The sequence below is a fragment of the Melanaphis sacchari genome, unplaced genomic scaffold (assembly GCF_002803265.2).
Source record: "Melanaphis sacchari strain LSU unplaced genomic scaffold, SCAv2.0 Contig53_pilon_pilon, whole genome shotgun sequence".
NCBI classification, from domain to species: domain Eukaryota; kingdom Metazoa; phylum Arthropoda; class Insecta; order Hemiptera; family Aphididae; genus Melanaphis; species Melanaphis sacchari.
Window position 1 is genome coordinate 135,989 of NW_020271371.1, and position 22,834 is coordinate 158,822.

General features: G+C 24.8%; 1 protein-coding gene across 1 annotated transcript in view; it reads right to left on the reverse strand.

The window, feature by feature from the left end:
• Positions 1-1,129: 1,129 nt before the first annotated feature.
• LOC112599593 (diuretic hormone class 2) overlaps positions 1,130-22,834 on the reverse strand; it is a 45,379-nt gene continuing 23,674 nt past the window's right edge. Inside the window, exons 2-4 of the mRNA XM_025346548.1 lie at positions 14,403-14,516; positions 10,473-10,580; positions 1,130-1,347 (exon numbers count right to left, since the gene is read on the reverse strand). Of these exons, the coding sequence (XP_025202333.1) occupies positions 1,197-1,347; positions 10,473-10,580; positions 14,403-14,515 (372 nt within the window). The 5' untranslated portion in view covers position 14,516 and the 3' untranslated portion in view covers positions 1,130-1,196. The remainder of the gene's footprint in view (positions 1,348-10,472; positions 10,581-14,402; positions 14,517-22,834) is intronic.

A 22,834-nucleotide genomic window follows, 5' to 3' on the forward strand; every position in this document is an offset into this window, starting at 1 on the left:
TTCCCGGAGTTAGAAGCATCTACATATTACAACTTGTACTTAACTTAAAATTATGTTTTTCTTTAGGTATCAGTCTTAAAATGGTGTCAGCTCTTATGATTTTAAGTTATAATAAAACTAAAAATAATTTTATTAATAATCGCTTTACTTATCTACTTATTTATCACACACCTACTGTCTTTTTGTGATTTCTCCTAAATTAATTACATTAATTCTGTTTTATTTTAAATATTTGTTTGCCATTTTGTAAGAAGCACAATCTATGAAATCATATTCTTGTTACCAATATTTACCATGTTTAGATTTTAAATGTGTAATAATTTAAAAGTTAGTCTAAATGAGCATAAAAGATCCCTAGTCAGTATTTCAAACTAAAATAATAATTATTGTTTTATAATCTTTCACTTTATTATTGTTTAATTTTTGTTTTTCAATTGTCTATTTTTAGTTACAATTGATGAGTATTATTTTAAATTATTATGTTTTTATTATTATTATTAATTGTGATGTTTTTGTTTTGTGTTTTAACAAATCATTAGGCTATATGATAAAATTAAAAATAATATTTCTAATATTTTAGATGGCATTTAATATTAGGTATTGTTTTGTGTATGAATTTATGTTGGTTTTATTTATATTTTATTTTGTAGTGTTCTTTTAGATCTATCATAATAATAATAATTATTATAATACTATGCTGTATATATATTATATTTTATTAAAATTATTTAAAAATAATATTTTTGTTGTTTTTATGTATACAATTGTGTACCTATATTAACATGGGTACATCATAATTTACCAGAAACTGATATTTTAGGTGTTAAAAATTAAAAACACTATTTAAAACAGGAATGTGCTGTATTTCGACATAAAATAAACATGAGATAAACGTTTAAAGTCATTAAGTTTACAATTCAAATAGTCTAATTAAAAGAAATACGTACAGTAAGCAATTATGCTAATCTATAAAATTTTATAATCTGTTAACATTCTACTGAAGGTGGGATAACATTCACAAAACAATGGATGGATTATGCTTAAAATAATCATTGACTTGTAATATGTCTATATATATGTATATATATATTTATTTATTTATATTATTATATATATATAATTCATATATTTATATAATATTTAGTATATATTTGAATGTAATAGTTTGTAAATATAATTTATAACAAACTAAAAATTTAAGGTGTAAGAAGCTTAGGAAGCATATCACTGCGACGTCGGCGTCCTGGACCACCAGCAAAATTAGCTGCTGCCATGCCCATTAAATGTTTTGCAGCTTGTGTGCCTGAATAGCCTCGGCTTAAGCCCAAATCAAGCCCACGCTTAGAACTGAAAAAAAATTAAAAACATTTTAAAAATTAAATTTTTTCAAGATATTTTTCACATATATTTTTTAAATTCTTATTAAGCACTTGAAGAGCTCAATTGATTCATTTTAGTATTGAAAGGTCAAAGTATGTAACTTAGCCTTTATAATAATTTATTATTAGTAAAATTTACTTAACACAAATTTCACAGGTAAGTTATATAATTATATTGTTATAAACTTTACTTTATGGATAAAGTTGTTGTATCCCCTCAGGAAGTTTAAAAGTGTATCAGTGTTATGCAATTTTGGACAATAACAGTGTACCAAGCTTTGATATAACGTTCAATATCTATGTTGATTCTATACTATATACTTTGTTTTTTCTTACTTGAATATTTGAAGATACAGTATAATAGGTAAAATTAGGTAAAAGTTCAGTTGGTCTTCTTTTCTGTTATTTTTCCTATCAATTTCTTTAATATGTATTATTTTTGTTATTTTATATTTTTATTGAATTTGCCTATTATTATGCCTTAAGTATAGAGTATAGACTGTAAATATTCAGTTTAAGGAAATAAATGGAACTGATATTTAATTGAGTTAAATTTCTTTTTTTTTTATTTAACTTGTAACTTACAAGTAAAAAACTGATAAGTAACTTTAAAGTATAAACTTAACTTATAATTTCTATAATAATTTAACTAATGAGTTAAATAAACTCAGTTATTAGTTAACTTTCCTAGTCTCAAGAAATAGTACTTACTCTATGCTTTTATAGTTATTATAAAATTATACTTTTTAGTAAATTGTTATCTATTTCAATCAATGTATAAAATAGATAATAATATTAATTTACTAATTATCTTAATTTTATTGATTAGGTATTGAACTTGAGTGTTCAACAAAATGTAAGTTTTGTATAGAGAGTATCGAAGATAGGTAGCTAAAAGGCAGTACTATACAATTATCATTAGACACCTATGCATATTTGTGACTTGGATGTTTTATATTTAGTCACGTACAGTGAGTCTTATAATTTGTTTTCATGTTTAATTTAATTTTTTTTTTTTTATAATTGTGTATGTGAATTTTAAATTATTTGTGGGAGAGGAAGTGTTTAAATTTAATTAGTATTCACTTCAAAATTTTTTTGTTCTATGAGTACGAGTTGATTTTCAATTTGATTATTTGTAATTATTGCAATGAGAAAGTACAATTTAAATTGTATATTGTATATATATGTAGGTACTTTTGATCAGTTTATAGTTTGGTACCATGACGTATGATTGCGAGTTATTTTTTTTTAAATATTAACTCGCATATTATAGGTATTTGCTTATATAATTTAAATTAATGTTAACGAACGAGAAGGTACTGTAGGTATATTTACAATTCTTATTGTTGATTATGTAAGTATTTAATCAATTACTTGTATTTTTTTTAAATATACAAGAATATATAAATTTATGTGTACTATACGTAATATGTTTCTATATATAGGTATTAGGTACACACTACCTAGTCATTAATGTCCATAAATACACATTGCGTCATCACTATAGCGATCATATATGATATATTTTTTACTATATACTATAAAAACTAATAAGGCATATACACAACATATTAAAATTGTTAGTAAAAGAGTAGTAAAGATTATTAACTATTAGGTACTTACTGATAGGTAGTAGCATTAGTTATAGAATAGACTATTATTGCTAAACTTAGGTACTTAGATAACTATTTATTTGTTTTTTAGAACGTCTAGTAAAACTTACTTATCATAAATGTTGTTAATAAATAATTAATTTAACGTACTTGTAGTATAGGTAATTGAACTTTGTTATATTTTTTTGAATTGCAAGGAATTATTGGTTTTTTTTATTGATTTATGTTATTATTTTTCCATTCAATCCATTAAAATATATAAAACTTCGCAGGAAGTGAAGAAGCTCAAACAATTGTATTTATCCCATACATATTCAATAAAATTAAAAATCAATTTACGCGTTTCGAGAAAAAAACCACTATCAACAAATGTAGTAAACGTCGGTTAAAAAAAAATTCAAACTTACTCAAATGACCCACTTAAATCCCGTATCATATATTTTTAATATATCTACCTACTCTCATATTTATTTAAATTTTAAAACTAACACTTATATTTATTTAAATTTTAAAACTAATACGTAAAAATAATGTTTTTGAGAATTTATTATATTTTTAAAGGGAAAATATATTTCAAAAACTGTTAAAAGATTTATAATGGTTTATTGATATTACAGGGTTTTTTTATCCTCTATCTTTCAATTATTTTCATTTATGATACAGACTACAATAAATTTTTCATAATGTTAATTTATAATATTATTATGTTTTACTAGGCTTCATGAATATTAATATATACTAGAGAACTAAAAAGTCAACACGAAGTAATAATATTCCCGTTATGGATATTGTAAAATTGAACAGACATATCAGTTGTTGAAGGTTAGTTGTAGATCTACATCTGCGAAATGTAGGTAGCTATAAATGATTGACCAAACTAAGCAATTTTTCTACACGTGATAAAAACCATGTTTTTCTTTAAATACTATCTATAACCATTTAGTTATAAGTCTAGTACCTAATTAAATATGATACATTGATACGCATTTGGCATTTGTTTAGTATTTAAGCGTTCAAGTAATGTACTTTTGTAAAAAAATAACAAAAATAGCCAAGCAATATCTGATACGTTTTAGCTGTTGACGTATTATTTTTTGTTAATATAAATTTTCAATTTCGTAAAAAATAAATTAAAAATTCAGATTTTTTTTGTATGGTATTAGTACAGTATTTATAATTTTTTTTGAAATTATTGATGAAGTTATGAAAATGCCAAAAATATTGGTTATAAATGATAATATTATGCATTACAGTTAGCAGTATAATATATATTATGAACGTTTTGTTGTTTAATAGGGTCAATATTTTGGAATTAGGTTGGTAAATTATAAGCGGTCAATTGGAACAAGTTCAATTTTAATTCTCACAAGGAAAAAAAGAAGAGAAAGAATTGAAAATTCCGGTTTAGCAAAGCTTAACATTTTTATTTTTTATTTGACGTACGAGCTTAATTATGCTTATACGAAATGAATGTTTAAGTTTGTGTTGAACCAACGGAAATAAGTTCAAAATTTTAGTGTCTGCGACAATTTTTATTTCTAATAATCTCAATGTATTAAAATAACATTTTATACGTATATATAGTTATAAGTAGGTAAACTAAAAGTTTAAATATTTTGATTAGCAGAATGAAGTGACCAGTAGTACTTCGAACAATTTCGGCCCACTTCTCTGTTCATATACATTTTAAACATTTTTTAGTTATAACTAGAGCTCGGATTTTGTAGAAAATAAATCCATAAAAAAGCATTTATTAAATTTAATTCTAAAAATCAAATTTAAATTACACATAAAATTAAATATTAAAAAAGGAATTTACGACCATATATTTGGTTAAGTTACTTTCATTAAAACTCATCCTATTGGGTGCCAATAACGATTATAGAAAAATTATTTAGAACACTGTACCTCACCGATTGATATTTACCGGTCAACTAAAGTATTAGAATGTGCTATAAAGATACGCAGATAAAATTCAGATAATTTTAAAACTATACAATTTCGTTATAATAACGATAGTTATTTTATCAGTCATCCATGTATTATTGGTTTTTTCTCAGGTCTTATAATAGATGGCAATAATAATATAGTATTTTTAGTCTATAACTTATAAATGAGTTAAATTTTCAAGAAAAATAAGTAAAAATTAAGAAAAAAAGCAAATTGGAGTAAAAGCAATAAAAAGCAGGTTTTGTGGAAAAACACAAAAAAAAGTTTACTTTATTGAAATCAGAACGATTCAAAACGTATTTATATATAATAATTATCTTTCTATTACACTCCCCTCAAGAGAAGCATTTGCTACAAAATCTGAGCCCTAATTATAACTAATTTATCAATTTTTTTAATTTATTATTTTATATCGAAATACTTGGAAAAAGTTTTTGGTTTGGAATATGAAATTAAACAGGTACGTTGTTATCCTTGTCATTGATAAATTAAAAGGATTAAAAATTTATAAATAATAACAATAAAATATAGTGAAAATAGATTTTTTTCAACAATGTTGGTTGGATAGGTAATGAACTCAAATTATGTAAACAAAAATATTGCACCAAAAAATAAAATTAATTTGCTATACCCTAGGGAATAGCGCCTATTCGATTAAGCAATAATTGTATTATATCATGTCATGTTTCCAAGTTTTTTACCGTTATTGACATGTCAATATTTTATTTCATAATCGATCAATAATAAAAAATAACAAAAAGTTTTATTTTTTGTGTTTTTCATTCTTGAAAATATTAATGGGATATATACTATATGGGTAGATTGTAGATTTTATACGTTCGGTTATTTCAATGATAATATTTTTTGCATTTTTAAAATACATTCAGCATTTGCATTTTCAGGTAGGTAAGTAAATACAATCACAATAATAATCGTATGTTATTGATAACTGATACGCTTTGCTGTCGAGTCCACTTGTGTTGGAATTTTACTGAAACTAACTTGCGTCGTATATATACAATATTATTTCCGTGGGCCTGTTACTACAGGCGCCAACGCGTGAACGGTATACCTTATTAATAGAACTATATGACATATGCAACACACCCCTCAAATGGCTCAGGATACACTGTGTCAATGATGTTCACTTGCAATTATCAATTGGAGCACGACGTGACAACTATGCCAATGGCAACAATACCTTTAAATAACTTTTTAAAGTTTAGCCGAGCGGATACTACATTTTGCGGAGTACCTCTGTCTCTGTGTCACTTCATTTCACAACTTCAAAATTCCTAAAAAAATATTCCGTTTAAGCCTTAGGTACACGAGACCCACCATTTTTATTATTATTTAAAGGAGCAAAAATACTTGTAATAATTTATACACAGAATTCGCTTAATAGTCATAATGGTTAGCTTAAATATAAATTTAATCATCTTAATAATCGTGATGATAAAATAATTTTAACATTATCATCTAGGTAATGAAGAACTTACCGATCATGAACCCTCTATTTTTCAGTTTTTGTTTACTTATGTTTACTCTACATGGTGTTTTAAATTATCTACTAGAGTTTTTATGTCATTTAACTATTTAAGTAATGTCATATGGGTATACAAACTTCTTTTTAAAAAAATGAAAACCACCACTATTTTTAAAACATTTTTATGCTTATGAATCAAATTAAAAAGAATAGTTCCTGAACTATTAAACTAATTTTGGGCTAAGTATAATGGATTCTTTTTTTTAAAGATATGAGGACAATGATGATTTTTCAAAATAGTATATTATATAAATATGAAATAGGTATGTAAGTATGTATATTTAGTAATTAAAGTATTAACATTTTATGTTTATAAAAATTATTTGAGTATAATTATAGTTGTATTAGATTTATTTTATATTTGATGACAACTATTACAAAGAATTATTATTTTGATAACATAAAATTAAACAACTCAGGTGTAAATTTGAATTCGGATTTATAGATTAACTAACATTTTCGAAAAAAAATCATAAGCTTAATTATTTACAATAAAAATTAAGTTTTGAGAAATAAAAAAGTTTATATCGTCATAACCCATAGGTTACTTTTTACACACTATAAAAAAGTTCAGAAATTTTAAAATATGTATCTGGAACATACTTAAAAATTACATTCATCAAAATCTAAATAAATTCATTATTTAATGAGAGTGAGTATGCTTGTTGAATCAATTAGTATATTGTTAAGCTTGTTTGTGTAATTATTTATTAATTTATTATTTAAGGTGCAAAATGGTAATTGAAAAATAAAATTACAAGTACATTATTATTACAATATACAAATTAAAAATATGTGTGAACCTTATGATGTAGATAATTGAAAAATGCAGACCAAGAACTAAGGTATGGTTAAAACTTAATATTATGTTAGCACTATAAGGTATCCCAAGTATAATTAAAATTGAAGATGTAGAATGAAACGTGTGACACGATAAAAGAAAGGGTAGGTAAAGTAAATTCTGTAGTTGATTATAATTATGGGTAGGCACATTAAAAATAATTATACATGCTGCAAAAGAAAGGAATAAGGTTTGTACATATTTCAATCTAATTTTGCCTTTTGTAAGTCATGGATAGCACGCCACAACACAAAATTCTAGAAATAATCACAAAAGTAAAGAGAACGATAATAGTTAAGTGAAGATAAAAACTTAATGTAATGTTTGATAAATTCTAGTACTATAAGAGCATTCAATACCGCGAAGTAAGTTTATGTTTCTACATGATAAAAAAAGGAGATGTGTAATGAATTCCCATGTCTTTTTTTTGTGTAACGAGAACAACTGAGAAGCCATCAATATAATACGTTCAATTAGAGAGAGTATGAGATGTAAAAAATAAATTTAATGTTATTTGTCTAGGTGAATCCCAGATGAGAAATCTAGGCAGAGAATAAATTTAGTTCATCCTGTAGAACAGCAGAATTGGCTTGTGATTTAATATTATAAAATATTTTGTTATCGTTTGCTTAACGACGATATTTAGTCTTGATTATTTGCTGCAAGAAGAAATTATTAAAAAAAAGAGAATAGTAAAGGGCTGAGATGCTCACCTCGAAAGACACTGGAAGGGACTTCAATGACGCGAGAAACAACGCCAAATACCTTGACAAACTATTTCATGTTTATTATGTAGGATTAAAATCAGCCAAGTTATGTATATCCAACATCGAAATATTTTAGTTCATTGACGAGGAGTGAATGGTTGACAATGTCAAATGCTTTTGTAAAATCAGTGATAATTATGACTAATTGATGGACAGGTTCAACGCTTCCATTTTTGAGCGAGAAGAAAGAGACGTCACTACTATCAATTCACCAGGCTTAAATTCACGCTATTCGTCAATCAGAACGTGATTAAAACTACGTTTGATGTACTAGTAAATTATTATACACTCAAATATCTTGGAAAATTGGCAATACGCAGGCTCTAATGGAAATAGGTATGCTTATATTTTTATTTTTTGAAATGCCAACTGTGCCCGGGTTAAACACGTATAAATTATAATTATTTACTATTACTTAGTACGCAAAATTATAATGCACTTTATTCTAAATTTTCAATGACAATCGTATATTGTAGGTACTGCCAAAATAGTTACAAATAAAAGGTAGGCAGGTACCACCTACTTAGTTAAAATTTGGTATCGTCATTTATTGTAGAAGATACCCATTATCGGCTTATATTATTAAATCCTATTAGTAAATTAATCAGGCGATAGTGTTAAATCAAATGTAACTGTAAGTGTAGCTGTTGAAATTATAAGATTTGTTTTGAACAGTTGTAAATATTTGTTTTAAATCCGTTAAACTAAACGTATTTATTTTCTCATCGCTCGGTAGGTATACCAATTTGGCCAACTATAATTTAAACATTATTTTATTTATCGTATTTTTTCTTTATCAGTGTAGGTATGTTACACTGTAGGAGAGTGACATGTGTCAAAATTAATAGTCATAGTTTTCAAAGTCTGTGTAAATACAACATAATAATATATGTGTTTTTATATATTTATATACAAAGCGATTCACCAACCATGGTAACTTATTTTTATCCTTTATTTATTTATTAAAATTTCGACTTCAAGAATTTTATAGTACATCTACTTAAGGACAATATTTTCAAATCCTAAGATTTTTATATTTTTATAAAGGAATGTCCTGTGGCGATGCAAATGTTTTATTTTTGTTTTTACGAGAGCTGCTCCTCTTTCTATAAATTGTTTACCAAATGATTTTTATGAAATTAATGCTTTTAAATCAAAATATAAATAAAAAGTTTTTTAGTTATTGAAATTTACGTACTTATTAATGATCAAACATAAAATAAAAAGAATAGTCTAATACATAATAATGTTAATACTTATTAGTTATATAGTTTGATAATGTGTAAAAACTACGTATTTTTAATCAACTAATATTAATTATTATTATTTTCAAATATAACCATAACCCCTACATATTTCTATTCTATTGTCTTAAGTGCATACAAGTTAATAAATTAGAAAGTACTCGCTCGAATTTCGATTTATATTATACATAAACCCTCTTTAATAATGGTAAAAATAAAATCTAAGAACCGTAAATATAGTTTCAAAGTAAACTAATAACTTTTAATTATAATTAAATAAAAAAAATGTGGTGGAGCATATTTGACGAATCACCTTGTGTATACTCTGTATGACGTTTTCGTAGTATACAATTTTTTTTTTTTGCAAAACCGCTTTTTGTAATGATAGTAAACTATTTATTTTTTTTTTTTATCTATTTGACTGATGGTTTATTGAACACCAATATAATAAATACCAGTGACTTTACTGTTGCAGCAGACCACACATTATGTCCGTATAAAAAACACGTGCAGATGTGAACATATAGGTTTTTTCGTTCGATCATAGTAATATAATTGGTAACACTTAGCTATTTTGACTTTCTAACTCTCGTTTCACTCAGTGATTAAAAATCTGAAAGGCACTCACTTTGTAAAAAAATATGAAAAATAATGTACGATATGGAATAATTAAAAGTTCTTTGCTTATACGGGTTTGTGACGTTTGTGTACATGTTGAATTCAACTAAAATAATATGTCATTGAAAGTTTTTGAAAAATTATTTTTGAATACCGCCAGAAAACTAATTTAAAATTTAGTAATATTTAAATTGAAGAAATCTAATGAAATGCGCGTTTATTGCAAAAAATATTTGTATAACCGTACTTTATTATTTTTTTTTTCGTAATAAACATATTATATTTTATTTATATTGCTACGGTTATATCTAGAAACTAACCATTTGATCAAATAATATTATTCGCGTAGTACCCTGCGGCCAGTACTGATATATATTTTCAGTGCGTACAGTATAGAGCTATATTACCTATTTCTTTTGTATTCTTAAGATTGAAAAATAAATTCGTTTTGGAAAAAAACCAAATGAATTCCACAACGTCGATGTCTTAATACTTATAATGTTGGCCTTACTTTTCCAATTCATTTGCTCTCATGATATTTTGGCCTATTCGGGCCAATAATTCCAACATGACTTCAGGATCTCCGTCATTTTCTGATGACAAATACGCGTTATTTTGCCTGAAATAAATAAAACAGACTGTTATGAAATGTATTACTTAACCGTTATAAGTAAAATAACTTAAACTGTTACAACAACAAAAATAAAAATAATAATATTTACATTTTATTTTTTATTTTATATGCATTTCAACGAAATAGACAATAGTTAAGTTTTAAATATCTACGTGCCGTATTTCAATGCATTGCAGTACCTATGCAGAATTCAATGATTTTGATATGTTCTATTTGTGAAAGGATAGGTAATAACTATTGTAGCTATACTGGCTTAATTAGTTAACTATTTCTTTGATATCGGATAAACTTTTCACGTTTTAATTGTGCAGAAAAATGATCAGGGTCATAACTGTTATTAATTAAAAATTGAAAGTTTATTTAGGTTTTTAGTTTGTCCCAAGAAAGGCAACTGTTCCTCAAATATTAAAATAAAATGGAATAAATAAATAATGAGTAGGTAGATAGTAGGTATAAGAACTCTACTATAAAATGTTTTAAAACTAAAAACCATGTTAGTGAATAGCGATTAATGGTTATACATATAAAAGTTTACTATCTTTATATTTTGTTATTATTTTATACAAGTAATTTATGTTATCTCGTAAATAGTATAAATATATTATATATCCATATTATAAAATATAGCATTATATTATAATTTCCGTATGTAAATTTATTTTAAAATAATATTTTGTTTTAATGCGATATTTATGTGTCCATATTGTCATTATTTATTTATATCGGTGTAAGCTTTTATTATTTTTAGATAGATACCTAGTCATTTCCTTGATATTTATGTACGCGTGTGTTTAGAGACTTCAAGAAGACAATTTTCGATTAGTCGGCTGTCACGCTATAATTTGATATCTGCTGGAAACATTTAAAGTGTCAAGTATTGACGTTGGTCCCAAAAGTTTATATATATATATATCAGATCGTGTATTCAATAAATGTAAAAAAATAAATATTAAACAGGTAGGTACCTTGTAAAAAGTGAAACTTTTGAACTTTGTTTATATTTATGTTTTTAAAAGATTTTTAATCATTACATACTTTTTTTATATTAAAAACTTAGTGTTTTAAAACATAAAGAAAGATTTTTATCAGTTTTAGCATCATGTAGGTATATAGATGTAGAACATTTTAAACTTGATGTCGGGTAAAAAACTCTAGATGATTAATTTACTATGATTAAAGTTTGTAAGGATTGTATAATATAGAAATATAGTTCAAAATTCGTTAGTTTTATAAATATAATGTTCATTGATTTTGTCACTACACTTGTATGGGGTAAATGAAATATCATAATACTTTAAAATATATCTTATAAGTTATAACCAATAAAAATATATAACTAATATATATCTAAACCAAATGAATCATCATTAATGATTGAATTGTTTATCATGTGGTATATTTGTGTTCGCTGTGATTAATATCAAACGTAGGAATACGAGAGAATTTTAATGATTATTTTTAATGAAAACACTTAGTTATATCGAGTAAAATTTAACGTACATTGAATTAAAATTTTAATATAATATATTTTACTTTAAGAATAAATTAGTAGAAATAGGTGGTAGATGATGAAACGAATTACTCCAGTACATACTTATGTGTAGGCCGAAGGATCATAATTGTACGTTTTTAAAGCAATAAAAAATATTTATATCTATATTACATGGGGAGGATTCTGATGATATAAAATGAATACAAGATAACATATGCGTCTAAGATACATGTGTATAATATTCACATTATAATTATAAAATAAAAAAATACTGTAATAGCGTGAAAACGTCATTACAATAGATTGGACAAACTAGTTTTTAAAATTTTATACTGTACCTACATAATACATATACTTAAAATATATGTTATCTTAATCCATTTGTAATTTGTATCAAAATATACAATGCATTTTTATCTCTTGAGATTTATTAATAATTTTAAATTAATATTATAAGGTGCCTTATCTTTATTAATTTTCACCATTCATTTGTCTGTCACGAAGATGCATCATAATAATCGAATTTAGGTGATTAACTGTCTGATTTTCTATATGACACAACCTACAGCAGCAGCAGCGGCAGTAAATAAACGGACGATAATAATTCACAACTTCTGATAACACCGCCAATTTTGCATTTCCCCCTGCACGCCCCATCGTCCGTCGAGGAATTCAATCCCTACAGTCAGTAGCGTCAAGGGATCGCAGGGCAGCAGTTTGACCCACACCACATGTATTATTGGCGCATTTCCGAGTGTGGCGCGCAGACGTCATATGACTGGTATAAAAAGTCAGGAAATAAATTTATAGCACTGTTTTTATGGGCAATAGTTTGGGCTCGCCATGCATTATTATTATGGACGAGAGCCATCGTTATGACATATACATGTATATAATCACACGTGCGTTACATCCGTAAACAATCGTTTAAAACAAATATAGTCGGTGTACCTCTGTTGATTTATCCGCACCTACGTAAGCCCATATGTGTGTGTAACATAATATACGCCCATCGTACTATACGTATTATTTTATTGTATCACAGCCCAGACAGCAGCGTAGTTATGGTAAACTTTTGACAAAACATATTATGACGCCCAAGGGATTCGAAAAAGTTTTTAGAAACATGGGTGTATAGTTTTATTAATTAAAAAATAATAATAAAAACGAAAGTTTTTTTTTTAAATTTTATATTTTTATTTATATCTTGTATACCTGTGTTATTTATGTTTTAATTTGCCTAGTTGATTGTTGTGATACATTTGAATCAGGGTAAATTAAGTTTGTAGTGATTGTACTAGAGTTGTATAGTTACGAGTATTTTTCTACCCAGGTTATCACTGTTCAAATTGATTCATTTTTGTTGGGACAGATTTTGTTACCGTGGTTGAAAAGTTCATGTAGGTATACCGATTTTTAAGCCGTTTTTAAAATGTACCTTTCACCTCTTCATAGTTAGAAAAATGTTTTTCATCTAAAAACTCTCCGAATTCAATGAAAAGGTTAATGGGCATGATATAAATAAATATAAATATATAAATAAACCCTTTAATTCATATTATGAATTAAAGGGTGCATGATCTTAACTGTACGAGTATGCACAGTGGATGGTAATTGTTCTTTCTGAAGATACGAGGTAACAAACAGCGATGTCACGTCTGCACAAGTTACATCCATTTAAACGATGATTGTGCACAAACATAAATTTTTACCTGTAGAGCACGGTCAAATTTCTGTAAATTTCGTGAAAATTTTATGAAAATATAATAAGCACTATTTAATTTTTGGAAAAAAATTATTGTAACCTTAAGATACATTATGCATAGTAATTAGTAATTACTATTTGAACGGCTCATTGTATATTAACCGTGTACTGTTTTATAGTGGATTTTAGTCGTCTTGTTTTCTAATATTCAAAAATCTGGACTAAATCCGGAAACCAGTGTTTATCGCTCTACTTACCTCTTATGCAAGATGATGATAATATTTTTGTCATAAACCTGAAAGATTATACTACTTATATTGCTTACGGTTTATAAAAAACACAAAGGCTATGCGAAAATGATGTTGAGTGTAACTATAAGTTTGCTCTATTGTCTATAGAATACATTAAAGGTAATGAATTATTTATATAAACTCGAATTAAATTAACAAGTCTTCACACACTATAAAAATATATATTAAATTGTTTAGTGCGATTTATTTAGTCAGTGCTAAGTATATATTTGTAAATATTATATTATTTCTTTTTTTAAATTGTTTTTGTCCGAGTTGTATTTTTAAATTTGTTATATTATTTAGAAAATTACGGTTACCCTTGTAACAATGGATAAGGCGCAGATAATGATGCTGGGATAGTGCACACAAGTATCACGACCAACAAGCCACATGCCGCCGAAGCTCCCACCATCATGTTTCCTGTGAACATACTGTAAATAAATAGATTTTATAATGTATTCTATAGTAAATATAATTTGTATAAATAAAGTTAACAAAAAAAAAGTATGTTATAGATTAATATTTACAAACTACGAGTAATATAAGTATCAAAAGAAAGTAGAAAATTAAATGTTATAATGCTTTACATAGTATGACGCTGAAATGGAAAGGAAACATATCTTATAGTAAGTATGGAGATGAAAAATTTCATATTATTTATCGAAATATAACTAGGTATGTTTAAATTATTCATCTTTTTTTATGATAACATTAAACATATTCAATAATGACAACGCTAGTCACAATTTTTGTGTTTGTATTAAATTAAATATTGAAGTTTTACAAACATTAACAGAAAAAAATATTTTTACATGTATTGATGTTTAAGCGTTTCGTCTACTTTCTAATTATTTAATATAATGCTATTATTATTTTAATTATTTTAAGTAAATTGTAAATTAAAATAATAAAATAGTAAAACGTGAGGTCGGATCGTTGTTTGCCGTATTCATTCCGTTCGTGAAAGTGTATCATATTTGCCTATTCATGACGCCGTCTAACTTGTGTTTCAAACTATTATTCATAATAATAATATAATTATTTTTCAGTTACACATATACTTGAGGGAAAGGCTATATTTTATATTTTAGCGGTGGTATAGTCTGATGTATTCGTTTGAAACTACTGTAAAATATCGTAATTTTTTTTTACCGTAGGTTTTAGTCTGTTTGATGTTTTTTTATGCATAAATACATAATATATGTATATAAAAAATCAATTTATACTGTTCTTCAACAAAGTGATCCCAAATGCAGAAAATATGAGCTTTTTACTAAACGAGTATTCATAAAACTTTTGAGTATATGTTATGTGAATGGCGTATTTTGTATAAATTTGTATAAGAGAATTTAGTATTATAATCACGAGTTGTAGAGATACTTATTAAGTGAAAAAAATGTATGAATTCATGTTTAAAAGTATAATAAACTAATAAAGATTAGTATAATTTCGATAAAAAATATGTCGTAAATATTATTATGTATAGAGCGATTCTTATAAAGGTACGTTAATTTTATCAAAAATTATTTACACTTTATTTTTTTACATTACCTGAAGTTATTATAAAACAACAATTATGAAATATTTACACTATTTTTTTTTTTTATGAATTTTTGCTTTTTTGATTTATTCGTTTTTAGTATAGTATTTTGATATTTTACAATAAAATATTTTTTCGAAAATTATAAAATACAAAAATCGAATTTTGACCAAGTAGTTAATTATTTAAAGAAATTTAAAGTTTAGATGAGCGGAGCGTTTTGGTGGGTAAAGTATACACTTGTGTTTTTCAATTCAGCTCATTTAAACTTTAAATACTTTTAGTCTTAAATCATAATTCATTAAATACTAGTTTAAAGTTTGATTTTTATATTTTATAATGTTTAGTTTTGTATTTATAATGTTTTTATACAAGTTAACTTGATAACATTTTTATTCGATATTAATGGGGAGATCAAGTGTTTTTAATTATTATATGACACGTGGTTTTTATAAATCATTAATAGTTGTTGGTTGGTATATATAGCTTTAATTTATTAGCTATCTACAGCCATTTTTACCAATAAAAAATATATATATTTTTTTTTTACAAACCAATAATTATTATAATTATTAAATTTATTAAATTAAGTATCAATATTATATTTAAGGTATCTATTACATACATATTATATTAAAATGTCAAAATGTTTTTATAGTGACTTCTAGTAGTTTTTTACGTTAATATTAAACATTTTTTTTTTTAATTTAATAAAGTTATTTTTATTATGCGCTATTGACTGTGATGAATAAATATACCCGTAAGTTTACACTTCATCGTAAATTACATTATTTACATATACAAATAATAATTGATTAATTTAATTAGACTTAAATTAATTTTATTAAAATGACGATTAGCGTATAAACTATAAAGTAATAGCTATAAATACTTTTTTTGATAAGATTTGGATTGTTAATTAATATTTTTAATGTCCGAAAAAATTTTAGTTTCAGAAATTAAATGTCTATTTTTAATGTTGTTGAATTTCTATTAGTTTAAAGAAATCAGTTTATTATAATAACTAAAATAATTAATTTTAAATGAAATTCTTATCTAAAAATTACTACTTAAATCCATATAGATTTATGGATACACTCAACTTAATTTTTTTTTTTTAATAATATATTAATTAAGATTTTGATTTTGAACAATTTCTAAATAATATATTTAAGGACTATTTAGTTTTTAGTGTATTTAGTAATTTAGTTTTAGTTTACAGAATATTTTACTATTTGATGAGTTATGTGGCAGTTCAAAATTTTTATTTTAAAACGAAAACTAGGCATCTTTTTATATTTTATGTTATATTTGTTATGAAAATAATTTTTGTTGAACATGTTGAAGGACCTAAACGTCCTAATCCGAAATTTAAATGATTTATTTTTGAGTACTTTATTATAAGTATTATAGATCTATATGATTGTTATATTGTGGACGGTTATAAAATTTAATAACTTTGGAACTTTTTATTAAAATTTCGATTTAAATATATTTTATGTTTAAAAATATCTGCTTTATGATTTACATTTGAAAAGAGCAATTTTTTTGAGAAATACGGGTTTTCATTGCCATAGAACGTTCTTTAAAAGGTAAAGAATCTAAGTACTTGAAAATGATCTTTAAGTTCATTTAAAAACTTCAAGAATCGTGGTTTTAATAAATACATTATTGAAGAATAATTATTTTTGTAGTTGTGATTCACACGTGTACCGCTGCAATTGCTACACATTTAACTATTGAAAAGTAAACGCACACAGCCAACGGATTGTACAAAGGCTTAGCAAATATCGTATAATAATAGTATAATACGTCTCGTGTTTTCCCGTTGCGCGGTTTGGTGTCTGAAAACAAAGGTCCGCTGACTAATAACATTGTAAATATTAAAGGGCCCGAGGGATCAGTACCGGCCACATTAAAATAATTAATATTCCGTGCCACATATAGCTGACTAGAAACCAGAGAGTTTGTAGATATTATAACATTATTATATTATTATATCTCACGTTTTGTTGACAAAATGGCTATGATGTTCATACGTTAAAGTACAGTTGTATAGGTAAAATTATTGTAGAAGATCGGATTTCATGTATAATAAAGCATTTGCACGTTCTAATAATTAAACACCAAGAGATAATTTTTCGCCATAGTGTTGTAAGCAAGAGGTCAGTTTGTTTGCGGCAAAGAACATAACGATTTTTGATTTTTGGTTTTTTTTTGCGTTATTTTGCGAGAAACATTTTCATATCAAATACAAATATATTGGTTTCATAATCCAAGAATTTACAATCATACAATTCAATTTTTTTTTCTATTATTTGTATAATATATATATATATATATATATATATTACTTGAATTGTTTTTAACTTTTATCGCCAACTATCGAGTTGATCACGTAATTGTTTAGTTAATTTATAAATACCTATCTAATGTACAATAATTAAAACACCTATATCGTGTTTTCCATTCAACTTATTATGTTTAATTTATTTCAGTTATTTCTGTGATTTTTATTTTATTTTTTTTAAATTGTTCCTTTTTATTTCTTGTATTTTTGACAAAACTACAGTTTTATGTTCTCATTCTTAATTTTTTCATTGCATATTTCTTATAATTTTTTTTTTTTTTATTCATTCGTTAATATGGTATATAATATATATACATCTAATATCTATAATTTTGCATCTTGATATATAATAGTGATCAAAACATTACTATTATTCATACAGCTGGTTCACCAAAATGAATTATAATATACAGATTAAGCTTTTACGTGACAAATTATTTACATTAATTTTCTTTCAATAGCACATGCCGTTGCTTACTTCGTCTGGGTATCAGTGTGTTTAACGTTTAATTGCCAAAGGCCACTCAAGTTAATGCTAAATAAGAAGGAATATAGCATAGAATGAATTTTTAATAAAAATCAAGCTACTATGCAATATTAATGTGGTAATTTAACTGTGATAAAAAATTTAAAGATCAACATTTTCTTAACTCAGTTTAGTTAAATTATTCTGTTCTCCATAAAAACTGTCTGATAATGTCTAAAATAATTTCCAACTTCTGTAATTAAATATATTTTTAATTACTATTTATTAAAGTGTAACGTCGACTAAACTTGAATTAACTAAAGTTAATTTTTTTTTCTATTAAATTGCCCACTTTTGAATTTAGTTATATGAATAAAATACCTGTATAATATTTATATATTGCAGTATCATCCTTGCTAAAAAGATAATATGTTATCAAATTATTGTTTACGGGTAACGCCAATGAAATTTGAAATGACCATTTAACTAAATATCGTTTGGTGGCAAGTGAATAAGTTTTGTTGTTTTATCTTATTATTCATTTAAATATTTTATACTTAAGAAAAAAATTATTACATCGATGTCCAATAAAGCAATAAAAAATTCCACATTAAAAAATAAATTAAATAATAATACATTTGTTAAAATCAACGCAACTAATTTCTTTAATTATTATAATCTAGTTAGGTTATATACATAATTTAAAATAAAAAAATTAGGTTTTCAACGAATAAAATAACTCGTTATGTTTGTATGAAACGATGGAATAAAATTAAATAGATTAAAAATGAAAAACCCATAAAATTTAATCATAAATGGCTATTTTTAATTAGTATTTTAAATTCCTATCCAAACCACTTCGATATCTGATTGTTTTAAATATTTTGTTTACGTTTTAATACGAATTTAAGTTATCGTTATAAAAACAATTTTACTAAAACGCATAACATTAATGAAAAACAAGTAAATGAAATGACAGAACTGTTGGTCAGGAATTACAATGGCTTTTATATCTATGATTACAACCAATTGTAGGACGAAAATTAGTTTTATATACGGTTTACTCGGGTTAGTAAAAACAGAAATGTCCGTTGAACGGGACTAATAAAATAGAACATGTTAATTTAATATTAAATTAATAATCAAAAACGATTGCAGTGACTTATATTAAACTAATAAATTAATCGTGTAAATTATAGAAATAGATCAAATGACTACAGCATATGAGAAAATTAAGAGGATTATTAAGAACTTCGCAGTGTAATGTTTATTGTCGGCTTTTGTTGTAAACATCCCATGAAAACCGTAAATTAATTAGTTCTGCATTATACATATAATATATCAGTAGCGAAACCAAATGCCAAGGTTTCCAAACACCTATATCAAAGGTAGTATTATTTAAAGCTGTTACAACAAGCATGCTAGTCTGTTTGTCTCGCATATAAGGTATAGTATTTTGCAGAAAACAAAATTATAGGTAAATAATATTGTGTAAGTACACAGAATATTATTTTATGCTATAATTTTATGGGAGTGGAAAAAAAAAAACTGAACAAAAACCTTTCATAAACTGTTTAATGTTAAAACTGTTCTAATTTTTTCAGTCAAAGTACGAGTATTATAATAAGTACCATTATAAAAGCTCGCTATTGTGTGATATTGCCTACATTACATTTTTATGTTGTTATTAACATAATATTTTTTTTCTGTAACATAACTTGATAATACCTTAATAAAAAATTAGGTAAACACTTTATTTATTAATTTCTATTAATATTAAGAATATTGTGTTAGTATAATAATTTGCATATTAAAGAGATAGCTCTGAAAGCATTTTTAAAAAGTATCAACATTTTTTTTGCAGATGTCAGGTTTTTTTTTAAGATTAATACAAATTAAAAATAGCGATTAATAACTTGAAATATTATAATCTTTGTATTATTATTTATTATGAATAAATATTATTATACAGGACTATTGACTTAGCATGTTAACTCTATTATTTGTATGTATTACAATTAAATATATTACTATTATGGTTTTTAGAATTTTTAAGAACATCTTATAATCATATTTTCAAAAATTTGCTATTTTTTATACTACTTCTACACTCTTTATCTGTAATTAAATAAATATTTTTTCAATCGAAAATCTTATTTATTTCTGTAAATTGTTAAGTAGATGGTGTTTTGAAAATAATGATGTATTTACTCAAATCGAAATTTTTGTATACTTTTGAACTTTTAATAAAGGTATTTATCTATTTTATTGAAGACAAATAGTTTTTCTTTATTTAAAAAATTTAAATTTAAAGAATATTACTATATCATAGTACTTTACTTAAGTCTAGTTTTGAGTGCTTTTGTATAAGTCTGCACACTTTATAATCACATAAGACTTAATAATCATGCATTTTAGCAATTGCGTTAATTTATCAAAGTCAATTATCGGATAATGTAGATTGACTACATTTAATTTGCTTTAGAATTGCAAACGAGTTTGACATTATTCATGTCAAATTAAACGTTTTTGACAATTTTCTCGTAACAAAATTATTATTGGAAATAATGTCTTACAAGAGTTTTTTTGAGTACAGGTAATTTCAATAACAACTATACTTTAAAAAACTCTTTAAATAATTTAGTTAGGTATTTAGTCTTTTGTACAGAGTGGTTTGTGCTGCAATAATGATTATATTTACAGTGTTGATAGTAAATCCTTTTTTTATATATAAACAACAAGGATTTATTATTTCATATATATATATATATATATATATGCAAAGACTTATGCACATTTATTCTTTGTTTTGTGCCTAGTATTGAGTACTTACATTACTTACAATTGTTGTTAGCGTGTTTTTATTTTTTTTGTATTTCATTGTTGATTAATTTTTCAGACAATAGCAATAATTATTCTACACTTTTCGTGAGTTGTTAGACACGTTAAAACTTTAGGTCTTGTATTATATGATTCCTTCATAAATAACCGTAATTTAACTTTAGATAAAATATTCGAATGTATAAATCAATTACCATCAAGTAATTTCATTTCTCAATTCACCTCTTTAAAATAAAGTTAGATGAATATTTTATTATATAGCATTGTTACATCATAAAATAATTTGTTATTATTTTAAGTTATTTATAAATTGGATTTTGATTTTGTTTAATTTTGGTTTCCTTCTGGAGATTAAAGTACATTTTTTTGCAGTCATAGAAAATATTTTATGTTTGATTATTTAATTGTAATTTATACATGTCTTTTACTTTTATGAATAAAAATACATAGGCATTTAAAACATTTATAGTGCTCACCATGGTTATAAGAATTTCTTAATTTATTCAAGATGTTTAAGATTTACGTATTTTAAAAGAAACAGTAGACGTCATCAAGCTGAAATTCGACTAAATGTTCGCTTGTGCGTGTTGTATAGTGCATACGATATACCGATGTACTTACTAACAATAATATTATATTACCGATGTTTATAATATGCGTATTACTATACCTAATACCGTGCTATTTAATATTTAAAATCAATAATAAACATCGTGGTTGTGCAGCGAAGTATATTGATGGCAATAACTTTTTGAATACAAAGTACTGCGCAAATATAAGTACAACCGACAGTCATATATACTAAAACCAACGTTGCTCGGCTATTATAACAATATATGGACGTATCATATCATTCCGGAATTGTGTTTCAGACATTATATTATGTACAAGCGGAATTGGTTGATTGTATATAGGTATGTCTATGTTAATATATAATATTACGCTTGCACGCTTGCAAGAGTATCATAAACTATACGTTACTTAGCTTCAACGGTGTTTGAATTTTGAAACGTGCATTTAAATGTAGCTAATAATGGACAGAACCTTTGTATGGTATTATTTTTGTTTGGCATAGCTGTGATCACATTTTGCTGATACATAAAAATACGTGAAATACTGTGGCCGTTCAATACGTATATTTGTTATTTTAATTCAATACTTATTTTTGTTTTTTTTTTATCAATGATTTTAATCATTTTCATAATTCTTCTTGATGTCTTATTCATCCATAGAAAAAATTGTTTAAGCTTAAATTTTTGAAAAACATTTCTTTGGAATATAATATTAAAAATGTCTGCTGTCATTAAAAAAAAAAAAAAATTAAAAAATGGAAATGAAAAAAAATATTAAAAAATATAATTTTAAAATTTTGTTTTGTAAGGATTTTAAATTATGTAAAAAACAATATTTCTAAAAAAGTTACTAAGTATTGATAGATAGTATGATTATTAACCTATAAAGTGATTATTGTAATTCATTGGCATAGAATCAGATATTCATGTAGATAATCGACCAAATGTGACTTTTTTAAAGTCTAAGTTAAATATTTTTC